General features: G+C 38.5%; 1 protein-coding gene across 1 annotated transcript in view; it reads left to right on the plus strand.

Annotated features, from left to right (window-relative positions):
* UTRN (utrophin) overlaps positions 1 to 16,406 on the plus strand; it is a gene marked incomplete at both ends in the record, with an annotated part of 450,045 nt that overhangs the window by 101,152 nt on the left and 332,487 nt on the right. Inside the window, 4 exons of the mRNA XM_079716566.1 lie at positions 616 to 828; positions 10,892 to 11,005; positions 12,005 to 12,160; positions 15,848 to 16,018. Of these exons, the coding sequence (XP_079572692.1) occupies positions 616 to 828; positions 10,892 to 11,005; positions 12,005 to 12,160; positions 15,848 to 16,018 (654 nt within the window). The remainder of the gene's footprint in view (positions 1 to 615; positions 829 to 10,891; positions 11,006 to 12,004; positions 12,161 to 15,847; positions 16,019 to 16,406) is intronic.

A 16,406-nucleotide genomic window follows, 5' to 3' on the forward strand; every position in this document is an offset into this window, starting at 1 on the left:
GAAGTTTAGTCTCATTTCTAATATCTCATATCACATATTTTGAAATATTTTTTCAGCTATTTAAAAAATATATCAGTTTTGGTCAAAATTAGTCAAACATTTCTTATATTTCTTGTAATTTGAAGGTTAATCACTATAATGTAGGACCTCAGCTAAAAGATAGTTATTAAATATTTTTAATAGAATAAAAGCATCTTTTCTCCTTCTGTTGTGACTAGCTTAAAATTCTCAACCATATAAAGTATCTTTAATGAAATGAAGACAATCGATTGTGTTGTTCTTTTACTGTATTGAATGAAAATGTTTCCCTGGTCGTTTAAGATATGTGCCTCTGCACTATTTCATCAGAAGCAACAGATCCACCACGGAGCCCAGCACACTGGGCCTGTTGTTCCGCTGGTTTTTAGTGCAGAGGATACATTGTGTCTAAACAACACACAGCTCATGTAGCTGTGACTTTTTTGATTACACTTATTCTTTTTTCATGAGTTTTTCACAATTCTTTTTTGATCGAATTCTTTTTAAAAAGTGACTTTGACTGTTTATAGCCAGTATTATTACATCTGCACAGACAAATTATTGTGTGTATTTTTAATCTTGAAAACTGTTTTCCAGGCCCTTGATGAAATCCTAGAGAATCAAAAACCTATACTGCATAAACTTGCAGAAGAAAGAAAGGCTTTGGAGAAAAATGTTTCTCCAGATGTAGAAAAACTGTATAAGCAAGAATTTGATGATGTTCAAGGAAAGTGGAACAGACTAAAGGTCAAGGTTTCCAAAGATCTGCATTTGCTTGAAGAAATTACCCCCAAACTCAAAACTTTTGAGGTAAATCTAAAGGCCATTAGGAGTTTAAGTTTATTACAGAGTAAAATAGTAATTATCTGTAACTAACTATTATTTGAGTATTTTGCATTCTTTCTGGCCCCGTGTTTATTTCGTACTTAAGTTGGCATGTATAAATCCCAACCAAAGACATACTTTTAATGTGCTGGGGAACACATTTATCTCCTTTGGCCTTGCAAAAAGGCTTCTTGGTAGAGATCAACTGGATGGAGAGTTCCAGAGGAAAGGATAAATGTGAGGATGTAGGAGAAAGTGGTCAAAGTCCATGTCAGATGGGATAGTCAGAATTTTAACATTTCACCTGTGAGGAAGATGGAGAAGTGAAGTAGTGAAGTTTCCAAATCACCTGGTTTTCTAATAGAAAAGGTCTGGATGAAGAATGAACCAATTGCACCCTCTTCCCTACCGCCCCCCCCCCCAACCAGTGCCTCTTTACCTTGGTCTTTTGTGGGTTTTTTCCTCCACTGATGTATCCCAGGGTATACTTCTCATGCAGTGCCTGGCACAGAGAAGGCACTCAATAATATTTTTCAGTGAATAAAATGAGATTAGTAATAGGAGATTTAGATTTGGGGATATATATATGTGTGTGTGTATATATATACATTATATATTTGGATTTGAAGATTTTACATATATATATATATATATATATATTTGGATTTAGGTCCCAAGAGAATATATATGAGATTAAATTTATGAATATATATGAGACAAAATTTATGAAAATGATGTTTTAAAAATCAAAATCAGAGAACATGTGGTAGAAGCTGGTAGACTATACAGATCAGTGTGAAGAGATCCAGAAAGACCAGCAAGTGTGGTGATCACTGAGCTTTGAGGGAAGCTCTTTGACACAGGAGTCAATGGACAATTCCAATTCATGACCAGGAGAATAAAGATGGCAAGGGCTTTGTGTGTGTGTGTGTGTGTGTGTGTGTGTGTGGTGGTAGTGGAAGGAAGTGGTTTTCTCTAAGTTTAAGCTGCAGTTTTACAGTGAGATCTCATTAGAACAAACCATTAATTTTGAAGAGGAGGGTGTTTTTTTGTGGTTCAGTATTTTTGGCTCATTTAATTTTGTGAGTGGTTCCACTTCCCCTTGTCTGTCTTCAATTGTAATTCTTTCCAACTTTAAAAACCCAAATTACCCTTATTCAAAATTTAAAATTTTTGGTTATGATCCAAGCATTGGATTGTCAGTGGTTCTCACCCGGGGTCATTTTCCTCCCAGAAGGACATTTATTAATGTTTGGAGACATTTTTGGTTGTCACACCTGTGGGGAAGGGAGGGTGCTATTGGCACCTTAGTGGGGAGAGGCCAAGGTTACGGCGAATGCACAGGACAACTGCCACAATGGAGGAATTTTCTGGCCCAAATTCAGTCGTGTCAAGGTTGAGCAATGCTGGATTAAGTATTTCCCACACAGCTCATGTAGCTGTGAATTTTTGGATTATACTTATTCTTTTTTCATGAGTTTTTCACAGTTCTTTTTTGATCAAATTCAAAAGATCATTGCTTTGTTTTCATATTTAAATCTGAGATGTAGTTCAGGAAATTTACAGGTGAATATTAATCTAATGGTTAATCTCCTTTGACTCTTAAAAGTGTATTTATTTTAGGGTTAGCTAAATACATGCCAATATTTTAATATGGAATTTAAAGAGAATAAACATTCCTCCAAAACACAAAATAGAGTCCTGTGGTGATAGTAATCCAGATTTAGGCTTTACTGGGTTGTTACTAATGTAGCAAATCCAGGCACTTAAAGTGGCTATTTGGAGCATATGCCACATTTATTTCCATTAAAAATATCTCCCTTTAAGTACCTGTGTCTGGATATTTAGTTTTTTTTTTTTTTTGATTGCTTTTATTACAGTAACAGATTTGGAATGTAAATTACAAATTTTTAATTGATTTTTTGTTTCCTAACTACAAGATTGTTGAGATGTCAGTATTCCCTAATTCAACTTCTTTATTGAAATGGTTATTTCTAAAGAACATTTTTGCTCTTTTATTTGCTTTGAAGGAATTGCTTGTTACTTAATTACTCACAATTCACTTAGAAAAACTTTTACTTTTTCCCCTAGAGATAATTGCAGTAAGTATTCATTTACAGGTTAAAATTGTTTTTCCTTGTTCAGTCACCTGGTATCTATTTTTTTAGGCATTCAGGTTCTACTTGTCTTTAAAGCATGAAGTACAGTAGGTTTTTGATTCAGTGCCAATTTATGATGATGTTTCTTAGGAACAAAGTGGTTGACTTGTTTATTTTTAAAGTGCATTTTAAATTATATAAGAAATACATAAATACTGCTCACTGAAGACATTGAATAATCGAGAAGTGTTGAGAGTGAGCATTTAGAGTTCCCTTTCTTCCCCAATACCATTTCCTTTCCTGGAGGCAGCTAACATTAACAGTGATCCTTGCTAAGGTCAACATACTCAAAGTCAGGAAGAAAAGTTCCTGAATATTACTAATTCTAATCATTTTTTCCACACTGACAGAACCAGATGATACTGGAACTCCATGAGGGATATGTAAATAGACGGTACACAAATGCATGAGTATGGATTGGAGTATCAATCCCACTACTCAAAATAATAATGCTTTTCATTGACACAGCACATTTAAACTTTGAAAGTATTTTCATAGCTATGCAGTTACTTTTTTCCTCCCATCCTACAATACTTGTCAGGTTATCTTGTTATCTGTTTATGTGCCAGTTTTAGTTTTCTGTTATTTGTTGACAAATAGTGTTTTCCTTATGTGCCTGCATTTCCTTTATCTACATGGCTGGTTTCTTTTGTACAGGTAGAGGTTGGGCCAGCATTGTTATTCACAGGGTCATGCTCAAATATGTTCTTAAATTCTTCTTTTTTTAATCTATTCCATGCCAAATTAATGACCTCACTTCCTGTACTTAAGAATTAAAATGTTAATTGGTGCTTTTAAAAACTCATGGAAAGACCTACCACTCCTTCCAGGAAGCAAAATATTTAAAAATACACAAAAAAGGTAATATTTTCACTGTTGATTTTACTGGCATGACTTTCTTATGAATTATGGGGATTAAATATTATAAAATCCTAAGACGCTACTTATCACCAGCAATAATATTTTTGAATTCAGGGGCTGCAAGGGTATTTCGTATTATTTCCTTTCCTGTATTCAGTGTCCCCTGCAGGGTGGTATAACCATGAAATTGTGAAACTGTCCTCAAGGCCCGCACAAAACTCCCTTATATTGGTATTTACCAATGCTCCCTCCTCTTTGGATCGCCTCTTTAGCCCCGTCTTCTGTTTGCAGACTTTCGTGTCATCTCTTGCCCTGATAATCCCATTACCCTTTAAATCTGACTCCTGCTTGCCACCTCTCCTCTCTTGCATTCACTGTCTACACTGATGCCAGTGGTATTTCTGGAAAGGATCTGGTTGTCTTTGCCATAATAGTACAAAGTGCTCTCATGAACATCTCATAGCTCCTGCCCTTTCCTTGCCCTGGAGCCCTGTCTGCATCTTCTCCTGTGCACTGCTTCGGGTGGGGAGACAGTGCAGTGGGTCACAAAGAACACATTGGACAATTGCCTTTCTCCGGAAATGTCATTTACTTGATAGGAATTCACAGCCTCCTCGGCTCATCCTTTAAGTATGAGCCGCTTCTACAAGCAGTTTTTGGTCTTACTCACCATCACACCTGCAGCTAATTACTCCCTTTTCTTCTGCACGTTGTTTACACCTTCACAAGAACCCGATCTCAGGCCAGCTTTTATTATGGCTGAGACCTGCCTGTCTGCCCTCCCCCGGGGCGTGAGCTCTTTGAGCACAGGAGCCTTGTCTGGTGTACTGCAGGTGAGCGGATGTGAAAGGCTCTGCCTTGCAGGTGCCTACAGACATCGTACACACTCGTCCCGTCTAATCAGGTTGGATCTATAAAATCTAAATGCCCAGTTGTCCTTGGCAGGACACCCGTGTAGTCATACCTCTTCCTTCGGTTGCTGAGCAAAGACACACACTGAACACTCTGTGTTCTCACGCAGAGTGGGGAAGGGGACGTGCTGGAGCTCTGAGACATGCAGAACTGGGTGTAGAAATTACTTTGGAACACATGTCGGGGTAAAAACCCAATGGTAAATATTTTCTAACAAAAATATGCAGTATAGCTGATTTAATTCTTTCTAGGTAACATATAACTGATAGAATGATCTCATAAGAGTTTTTTTTTTCTCATTCTGAATGCATTTTACTTTAATAAAGGGAATATTGGTGCTTTCTGAACCTTAAATTTAAGAACTCTGGTGGTTTCTGCTAAATAAATGTAGTAGCACAGTCACTGTTGGCCTTCCCTACTAAGCGAGGGAACACTTTTTAGGGTGTTTTGAGGTTAATGAACATTATAAAACAAACAAAAAACCCTACTGCCTTAAAATACTGTTTTAATTCGTTTTCACAGTTCTTTTGCCTATATCTTGGGTTAGATATTGGCTGCTTAAAAAGCTGTGGACATTCCAACAGATGGGGGAGGAGCAAAATAAAATGCCAAGAATTTAGCTGTAAATAAAATCCTGGGAGGAAGTTGTGTACCTTGGAATCTTATTGTATTGAATCCAGAGTTACCAGGCTTCAGATTTCCTCTATCCCTGGCTCAGGGGCTGGGGGCTAGGAGATGGGGTGTGTGGGGTTAAAGGAATTGTTTTAATGACCTCACATTCCTTTTCTGTGACCCAGCAGCAGGTGTTGCTCATCCAAAGTGCTTACAAATCAGCGCTTTTGAGCAGTGATGGTTAATGTAGCATTTTGACCCCTCCAAACAAGAGTATTCCATACTTTGGTTTTCAAAACTACCATTTAGTCATTTTATATTTCTTTGAGAATTTTTGAGTATAAATAGGAATGAGAAATGCTTACCCTAGATTAGTACTTACAGTTTGTTGTTGCATGTGAAATAATAAGAGACATTTATTTTAGAAATTTACTAGTATTTTAAAGTTTTTCATATTGCTCTAAAAGAACTGAAGTCTCCCCAGAGAAGATAGAAAGTTAGAAATTACCCAATTTAAATATCTCCATATATTTCTATTTCTGTATTCATTCTGCAACTTGATGTAGATGGTGAAAAAATTACTCATTATTGTGCATTAGAAACTCATAAGTGCATCAGCTGAGTGATTTTTAAATGGGCGGAGGAACACTTCATGTGAGCTCCTTCACTTTCTTTGTAAACTCTTTGCTGTACAATTGACCTAAAGATGAGCAGATTCTGGTTTTTTTTAAAAGCACAGGAAACATCTGCTGCAAGTGGATTGAGATAATATTTTCCTTCTAGGGAAGGAAGAGGTACTAGAGGGCACAGCAGAGCTGTCTATCTCCTGCATTCACCTGCACACAAATGGCTGCTAGCAGTGACCTTAGTGATCTAAAAACTTTTCCCACACTGTGTAGCCACAGGGTAGGGATGCCTTGTGAAGCTTCTGTTATCAGGCATTTCTAGAGTTTGGGCCTTTCCTCATGTACTTGGCTTCCTTCTGCTGAGCTGAATTTAGCCGGGTCTAGTCAGAACTGTCATAAGCAGTAGTTCTTTCAAACAGCCACTTTTGAACAGTTATAGGATGGAACAAGCATTAACGTTGGCAGCATTTAAACACATTAAACGGATGCTTATGCAAATATGTACTTATCCTGGCTACTCATTCCTATGAAGTGTCTGTTAGGAATAGACACCAGAACTTGAAGTGGGAATTCTTTATTTATCTATTTATTTATTGGCTGTGTTGGTTCTTCCTTGCTGCGCGTGGGCTTTTCTCTAGTTGCAGCGAGCAGGGGCCACTCTCTGTTGCGGTGCGCAGGCTTCTCACCGCGGTGGCTTCTCTTGTTGCAGAGCACAGACTCCAGGCACACAGGCTTCAGTAGTTGCGGCACGTGGGCTCAGTAGTTGTGGCTCACGGGCTTTGTTGCTCCACGGTATGTGGGATCCTCCCAGACCAGGGCTCGAACCTGTGTCCCCTGCATTGGCAGGCGGACTCTTAACCACTGCACCACCAAGGAAGCCCCTGAAGTGGTAATTCTTTCATGGGGTTAATCTTAGTAGTAAAGCACTTGATTTTGTAGATCTGAGTAATACTAGCTACCATTTACTGCATACCTGCTCTGTACCATCTCTGTTTTTCAAAACAATCAGGCGAGGCAGTTGTTATTATTCCTGTTTTATAGGTGAGCTATGGAAGCTCCCTGAAGAGAAATTGAGAAATTAGTTTCTCAAGACCTCATGGCTGGTAAGGTGCTGAACTAGGTATTCAGACCTTGGTCTTTCTTTTCATGGGGCACACTGCCTGTCCTAGAACTCAGTGTGGTCAGGATTACCTGCGGGATTTTTAGTCATGAAAACACTTTCCAGATTCCTCTCTGTTCCCTTTGTTCCTGTTGGGATGATCAGTTGGTCTACGTGGCTTGTCTATGTCTGTTGCTTCCCTCTTTCTTTCTTCTCATGTTTCACTGTAAGAGGAGGAGCAGGTGTGTGTGAATTGTGTGTGCTCACAAGGGTCTGTATGTGTCTGAAGGAGGGAGGAAGGGGGTTGATGCCGTAAAATTTCCTCTCCTGTGCCAGTGATGGGGATCACTGAGGCTGCTTGCTTCAGTCAAGGCTGATTGTGGTTAAAACCTTCTTGGAATATAATGCTTCCATATAAAGTTCAAAAATTCTCAGCCCGGGGGCCTCCCTGGTGGCGCAGTGGTTGAGAGTCCGCCTGCCGATGCAGGGGATACGGGTTCGTGCCCCGGTCTGGGAGGATCCCATATGCCGCGGAGCGGCTGGGCCCGTGAGCCATGGCTGCTGAGCCTGCGCATCCGGAGCCTGTGCTCCGCAACGGGAGAGGCCACAACAGTGAGAGGCCCGCGTACCACAAAAAAAAAAAAAAAAAAAAAAAAAAAAAATTCTCAGCCCGGGGGCTTCCCTGGTGGCGCAGTGGTTGAGAATGCCTGCTAATGCAGGGGACATGGGTTCGAGCCCTGGTCTGGGAGGATCCCACATGCCGTGGAGCAACTAGGCCCGTGAGCCACGACTACTGAGCCTGCGCGTCTGGAGCCTGTGCTCCTGCAACAAGAGAGGCCGCAATAGTGAGAGGCCTGCGCACCGCGATGAAGAGTGGCCCCCACTTGCCACAACTAGAGAAAGCCCTCGCACAGAAACGAAGACCCAACACAGCAAAAATAAATAAATAAATTAATAAACTCCTACCAACAACATCTTAAAAAAAAAAAAATTCTCGGCCCGGGAGACTATCAATTTTCCTTATTCCAAACTAGATTTAATGAATTGCCCAGTTACACAGCAGTAATGCTGCCTTGAATTCTTAAAAAGTTCAGACTGGAGATTAACAGTGCGAGAAGTGGTAACAAGTTAAATGGACAGTTAAAAAGGCCCTTTATGAACTCTACAGATATATTCGTACTTTCTCTGTTTTTGCACTTTTATCTTTTACACACCCCACTCCACCGTGCCCTGATCATGTCTTCCTAAGCAGTCTTCTAGGATAAGATCTGAGAATGCTGGAGCAAACCCAGAAGAAGAGATATGTCACCAGTTGAAAATATATAAGAGTAGTGTGGGTGTATGAGAATAGTGACAGACAAGCTGAAGAACAGAGGGAAAGGAAGCTTGGGGAAAGTGCACAGTGTGACTGAAAGGACTTTCAAAGCTTGCTTGGGAGAAGGGGAACGAGGAAGTACTTGCACAGGGTGGTATAACATGAATAGAGTAGACAGAAAGGCCCAGCTATATAAGCACTTTTTGCTTCCCATCTTCATCAGAGAATGATCCTGCAAACTAGAAAGTGGAGAATGGGCATTATTGAGGGTGCATTAGAGCCTGAATTATGAGTTAGATGGAAAAACGACGCAGTCCTTCAGATGCCTAAATCTACATCCTGAGTAGCGTGGGATTTTACCCATGATCTCAAGGTCGGATTATGCAACTTGTGAGGAAATTACCAGAAAAAAGTGGAGATGGGTGAATGTCCTAAATAAGGGGGAACATTATTTTCTAAAAGCTAAAGACCTGAAGTAACCTCGATGTCAGTTCCTGGCAAGGCTGTAGATGAATGATCAACCAGAGATCTTATATGTGCTTAGGAAAGAATGTGGTGGTCACCAGGAATCAGCATGGATACCACTCATAAGCCTTGTCTGAACTCATTTCCTACGTACTGCTTGCTTTTATTTATTTTTTGGAGGAGGGATACTAGATTATTAGATAATACAGATTCATAGTCTCACATTTCATGTGTGCTCATTTAGTTCAAATAATGCTGACAAACTATCATTTTGGGTAAGTCTTGATATCAGCAAAGTATTTGAGAAAATCTCTTATAACCTTATTAGAAGGAAGTGGAAAGCTACTTAGATGCTAGAATTATGTTGATTCCCATGTTTTGAAAACGAAGCTGAAAGTTTGTTGGTTAATGAATGAGATGGTGTCCTCATGGGGGAATGCTCAGGTAGGCACTGTAATTGGCCTTATTTTTCATCTGGAAAAAACCCCAAAACCCAACCCAAAAAAACCCAACAGAAAAAGGATAGCTCACTGTCAGATTTGCAGATAAGAGAAGGCTGGGAGGCACAGCTGATAAGAAAGTGGAGAGACTAAAAATTCAAATCATTCTGTTGGCTTTTTATTGTTGTAGTGTTAACTAGTATCATTAGCATAACAAGGCAAAGTTTAATATTTATAAATATCAAGTTCTGAATTTATTACAGAAGTCAATTAAACAATATGGGATAGGGAAAATGTACTTTTGAGGTAGTTGTGTGAATTTTGGAGTTTTAGCTAACCATAATATTATGAATAATATATATCTAAACAAATTTTAAAAAATGAAGGAAACAAAACCCAACTCTACAATAAGAAAAATAAAACTGAAAAAAAATTTAGATGGCATTTTCTGAATGTAATATCCATATGTAAAATACCAGTTAGGTTCCATCTTCGTCATTCATTGCAACATTTTAAGGATAAGAGTACTTGGCTCTCGGTGGCATATTTTAAGTGCATTAAAAAGTTGATGTAATTTTCAGAGCATGTTGATCACAGTGTTGATTTCAGTATCTGGGTATCGTGTACTAGAGACATCATGGAAAGAATTGGGAGTGTTTAATCACTAAAAGACTTAGGGAAGACATAGTGGCTGCCTTCCAATCTGAAGGTTATTTTTGAATAAGATAGTTAATTTATTTCCATTCCTAGGGAGGAATGAGAAGCAAATAATCGAGGAAAGTACAAGGAAACAAATTCAGCTCAATGAAAGGGAAAATAACAAATCAGACTAACCAGTGATGAATGGGGGACCTTGGAAAGAAATGACTATCACTTTACTCTAGTTTTGGAGCTCAAGTTGGGCCTAATTATTTGCATTCTTCAAGGTCCAGTTCCAGTGTTACTACCTGTCTGAAGTCTCATTCTTTCTGCAAAATGTTCCCTTTCTCATTTCCCCCAGTACCACACACAGTAACTGGATTACAGTGGGTGCTTAGTAAATGTTGGATGAAAGAATGGAGCTGGGTAGTGGACCATACTGGGTTCTTAGATAACAAGGCATCCAACTGCAGAACTAAGAAAAATCGATTGTATTCCCTCCACTGTGCTATTTATTTACTCCTGCTTTGAGTAGCCAACTTAAGGAGAGAATTGTTTAAATTATATGAGAATGAAAGATTTTTAAGCTGATTATACCCAGAAAAGCATTTTTTACCTTTAATTTGAATTTTTAATCATAGATATTGCTCACGTTAAGCAAAATAACTTTGTTCACTGGAGAGTGTTTCAAAATTTTTAGAATGATCACCAAGATATCATCTCATGAGGATTTTAGGCAACAATGAAGAAAATAATTATTTTCAATGTTGGAAGTTTAAAAAAGAAAGAAAGAAAATAAATGAAAATGATGCTATCAGAGTTTTGAAAAGTTGGCTTTCTCCCAGTAGCAATAGATCTTGAGATGTAGTAGGTTGAATGCCACTGAGTAATATCCCCCTTTGTTATTGTGTTTGATTTAGGCTGATTCGAAAGTCATTGAGAAGTGGATGGATGGTGTGAAAGACTTCTTAATGAAAGAGCAGGCTGTCCAAGGAGATGCCGAAGGGCTGCAAAGACAGCTTGACCAGTGCTCTGTGAGTTCTGCTGATCTAGGGAACCTGCTGCACTAAATAACATTTTCTTCTTCTTCTTTATTTTTTAATTTTTTTTTTTTGCGGTACGCGGGCCTCTCACTGCTGTGGCCTCTCCTATTGCGGAGCACAGGCTCCGGATGCGCAGGCTCAGCAGCCATGGCTCACAGGCCCAGCCGCTCCTTGGCACGTGGGATCTTCCCAGACCGGGGCACGAACCCGTGTCCCCTGCATCGACAGGCGGACTCTCAACCACTGCGCCACCAGGGAAGCCCTCTTCTTTATTATTTGCTGCTCTTATTAAAATTGTAAGAATATGACATGACAATAAACCTAGATAAAATATCTTTCATCATAAACTTTTTATTAACTTTATAGCTAGTCAACAAATGACTGATTTTTCATATTTCTGTTTTCGGCCATGGTTATAGAATTAAAAAAAATTTTATTTCATATTGGAGCATAGTTTATTAACAATGTTGTGTTAGTTTCAGGTGTACATCAAAGCAATTCAGTTATACATATACATGTATCTGTTCTTTTTCAGATTAAATTTTGGGTGGAGAACATAAGAGCAATTTTAGTTCATTAGTAGCTGCTGTTTTATGTACGGTGACAATCTTAGTGTCATAATTACCAGTTGTATATCGCTCTTATTGTGCCACATGGTGAGGCATTAAGAAAAACATATTTTACAAATGAAGTTTGCTAATAACACTTCTTGCATTTTATATTTGTTGAAATCATTAGGCTTCTCTAAATTAATTAAAAGTACTATTCCCTGCTGAGAGTCAAGTAATTCCAATCTAATTTGGCAGATGGCTATATGAAACATCCAGGTGAAATGAATTTCTTAAGACAATATTTCATAAGTAGTTAAAAGTCCTGACTCCCAAGCAGTCTGTTCTTAAAATATTTGCAGGGATACAGGCAGACAAACTGTAATAATGGCATCTACTTATATAGGCATGAACTCAACAAGGGCTTATATTATGTTTTCAGGCATTTGTTAATGAAATAGAAACAATTGAATCATCTCTGAAAGACATGAAAGAAATAGAAGCTAACCTTCGAAGCTCTCCAGTTGCTGGAATCAAAACCTGGATGCAAACAAAACTAGCTGACTACCAAACACAACTGGAGAAATGTAGCAAAGAGGTGAGTTTTTAAACTTCACTGCCTGTGGTTTTCAAGAGGTAGATAGTGGCTTCTCTTGACAGAGTAAACTGATGTTATAGCCCATCCAGTCTGAAAAACTGAGGTCTAGAATAACTACAGCATGGGTGGCAGGCTGGGGCCAGAATTGGGTCATGTTTTTTTAATGAAGGGAGGGTGCTATTGTACCTTTGACCCCTGGCTGGGAATGAGCTTGACATATTCAATAAAGAACAAGAAAGTTGTTGTAGCTGGAATAGAATGAAGGAAGGAGTTAGGAGGTTAGAGAATGGGAAGATTTGAGGTCAGAAGGTAGGTAGAGATGGACTGTATATGGCCTTTGAAGCATAGATTTTGACTTTTATTTCAAGTATGATTTTACATAGAAGGCAGAGTGTTTTGAGCAAGGAATTGATACATGATAGATCTTTTAAGATCACCCTGGCTTCCATGTGGATAATTTGCTCTGGGAAAGCAAGAATAAAAATGGGGAGAATACTTAAAGGTTATTGCAGCCTTGGAGAGAGAGGATGGCCCCTTGGACTAGGGAGATAGTGGTGGAAGTCATGAGAAATGTTGGGTTGCACTACATTTTGAAAGTGGAGCTGGGAGTCTAGTAATGGATTACATATGTGATATGAGGAAAAGTGAATAGTTAACGACAGCTCAGGATTTTTGCAAAGCTTCCACTTTGTGTGAATTGTGGTGCTATTTACTGAAATGGTGAAGACTCAAGGAGAAGCTTTTGTGGGAGCAGGTGAAGTGATGCTTTCCATACTGGAAGGATTAAATTCAAGATTACGAGACATGCAAATGGGGTCTCTAGCACTTACCACTGGCCAAGGATGCTAAGAAGGAAAGGTCAGCCAGAGGGGAAATGCCGGGAGAGCGTGAGGCCCCAGTGGCCAAGTGGAGAAAGCTTTTCACAGTGCTCAATGCTGAGGACTGCTGAGACTAATCAGAACTGGAAAGCAAGCTTTAGACTTGACAAGATGATCGCTTTTATGGACTTTGAGAAAAGTGGTTCCAGTGGCGTGGTGGGAAAGAAAGTCACATTGGAGAATGTTGAGGAGAGGAAAGCAAATGAAGTCCTGGGGCAAGTGTAGCCAACTTTGAGAATTTCTCTATTCAAGGGAGCCGAGAAATGGGGTAGGTGCTGGAAGGGACGTGGGGATCCAAAGAGCTGTTTTTGTAATTTTTAAAAATAAGGGGTATTACTGGAAGTTTGCATGCCGAAAAGGACTTCACTTAGAAAGAGAAAATGATGCAGAAGAGACTGAGAGAAGATAATTGCTGAAGCAAAGTCTGTGATTAGGCAAGAGGGGATGAGGTCCACCCTCTAAGTGAAAGAATTGCTATTAATAGTCCCTCTGTGGTAATGAAGGGAAGGCAACTATGTGTACAGTAGGAATATGATGTAGTTCTCTTCTGATTGCTTCTGTTTTGTTAGTGAAGTAATAGTGAGGTTGCATACAGCTGAAGTGAGTGAGAAAGGGGAAAAAGACAAGAGGAGAAAATGTGAAATGCAGGAACACCCCACAGACAGTTGTGTAGATAGTACATATCTCTTAATATATTGTTTTTTGTTTAATATTTATACATGAGAATTTTATATTTGCATCCCCGAGTAATTTATTTTGTTTTCCCCCAAATTCCTTATTTTGAACAAGTTCAAATTTAAAGAAAAGTTGAACTAATGGTCGAGAGAACGGCCATAAGCCATTCCTAAATTTGCCAGTTGTTAATGTTTTGCCACATTTGCCTTTTCTCTCTCTCCTCCTTCTCTCTTTACGTACATACATACACACACAGGCACACACACGCGTACCTTTTTTTTTTTGTTATATATGTAGTTTTGATAGGAAGTCGAAAATATTATGACATTTCACTCCTAAATACTTCAGCTTGCTTCTCCCATGAATGAGGACAATCTTCTACAAAACTGCAGTGTCGTTGTCATAGTTAAGAAAATACTTTCATAATATCATCTTATATTCTAGCGAAATTCAAACTCCTTTAAATGTGTTCTAATTTGATGACATGTGCTTGAAGGAGCTGGGGTTTTTTTAGGAAGTAAATAAGGAAACTGGTTTGGAAGTGACAGTGAAGAGCAAGGAAGACAATAGCTAGATGGGTAGATATATAGATGCTTAGGTACATGTAGATATTTAGATCTGTGTATCTATTTATCTACATATATACATACATACACATATGACAACATAGAATTAATTGTGGATTGTTATTGTTTCAAAGTATGGGAATAAATACATGGGAAAATTTTAAGTGTCTTCAGCAAGGAGGCAGCCACCTGCTATGTAATTATCTAAAGCAGTTCTAGACTATTGTAGATCACTGAGTAGTAAAAGGTTGAAGAAATTTTGGACAAACATAGTGTTGCCAAATTTTTATTTTTGTAAGAAAGGATAGATATATAAAATCAACAAATAAAAAGTCTATTATATGCATGATATCATGAAAGGAAAAACATCTTAATGCCAAAATGTAGAAAGTATATAATCTCAGATAATTAATGATAATTTTAAGCTTTTCTTTTTTTGAAAAGTTTGCTACAATGTCTTTATTTTTCTCACTTCTCTGTGGATCCATGAATATTATATAACTGACTAGTGTTTGGAAACTACTGGTAAAAAGAATTTTGGGGAAGTGGGGCCCTGAAATCTGTATTTTTAAAAAAAGTTCACTAGATCAACAAGACTTGGGAAGCAGGGCTGTGTATATTGCTGGCAGTAGACTCTCTGAGTGCCATGTGGGGCAGTGAAATCCAAGCTCCTATTTAGTGCCTGTCTATTTTTATGACTGTGATCCTGTTTGGAGAGTGGAACAGGAGGGCCACTAAGTATTCCCCCTTACTCTCGAGAGAGCCATCCTATTCCTGAACTGCCCTTTTGTCACCATCATTGTCACAGCCAAGCAAGCCCTGGCAGGGTGACCACTACTGCGAGATTTCATTTGAGTGGGAGGTTGAATAGTGAAGTGAGCCGTGGATGATCTGTGTGGTATGATATCTTCTCCCACAGAAGTCAGTGTGTGGTTAGAGGGATCTTTCTGAAAGATATTTTTAGGCTTCTTTATACAGTTAAAAAAGCTATTGAACCAGATTCAGACAAATACCTATTTTCTAATGTAACTTTTTTGTATCTGTGTGGAATATACAAGTACAGTAGATTATCAAAACCAAAATTTTGTAAAGCAGTGTTGTATCAACATCTTTGATAGCAATTTACTCTTCTCTGCTTTTAAAAAATGCAGTCTTAATGGGGAATCCTGTTAAAAAGGAAAAAAATGGACATTTTGGTTGCTTCAGGTTTTTTTTCCCCATAAATAATGTTATAGTAGATTTCCTTGAAATGTATGCTTTTATGGACGTCGGTTAGAGTCCTTCAGTTGAGTATTACTCTGTCAACAGTTACGCATTTTCAAAATTATAATAGATGTTTCCAGATTAATGTCCAAAATGTGATACCAAACCCCAGTTATAATTATTGTTTTCATTATTGCTTATATTCCACAGCATCAGCACAAGATGTATAAAGAGTTTCATCTGAATTTTAAACCTTAAGACTCTTTGTGGAAAGTTATTACTGTGTCTTTTGATATTAGAAACTAGAAGCTGACATTTAATATATGAGGATTTGTTTATTCGCGTGAACGGCTTTTCCTTCCTAGATTACTATTCAAAAAAATAGGTTGTCTGAAAGTCAGGAAAAAGTGGTGAACCTGAAAAAAGACTTGGCAGAGATGCAGGAATGGATGACCCAAGCAGAAGAAGACTACCTGGAGAGGGATTTTGAATACAAGTCACCAGAAGAACTTGAGAGTGCTGTGGAGGAAATGAAGGTGAGGCTGGACGGTCAGGGTCAAGAGGCTTTATATCTCCCCTCCTCCCTTTAAAATCAATCAATCAGTCAATCATCTACCTAGCGGTAAGGCCTGATAATGTACATACAATCTTTCACAGTAAGATTTCAAGTTACAAAAAAAAACAACAACAAAAAAAGGAGGGTCAGCTGCCATGATTTTAGCAGGGATAGGAAGCTGAGAGTCCACGTGTTAACTTGGCCCATGAGTTGTGTCTTGAGGGCCCCTGCGAAAATGTCTTACATTAGAACTTTGGTCAGCCACAGTGAATGACTCAAAAATTTTGTGGCATCAATTATATTCACAATGTTGTGCACCCATCACCACTATCTATTTCCAGAAATTTTCAGGAAAAATAATTTTTTGT

Source organism: Hyperoodon ampullatus, assembly GCF_949752795.1.
Source record: "Hyperoodon ampullatus genome assembly, chromosome: 12".
In the NCBI taxonomy this organism is placed as follows: domain Eukaryota; kingdom Metazoa; phylum Chordata; class Mammalia; order Artiodactyla; family Ziphiidae; genus Hyperoodon; species Hyperoodon ampullatus.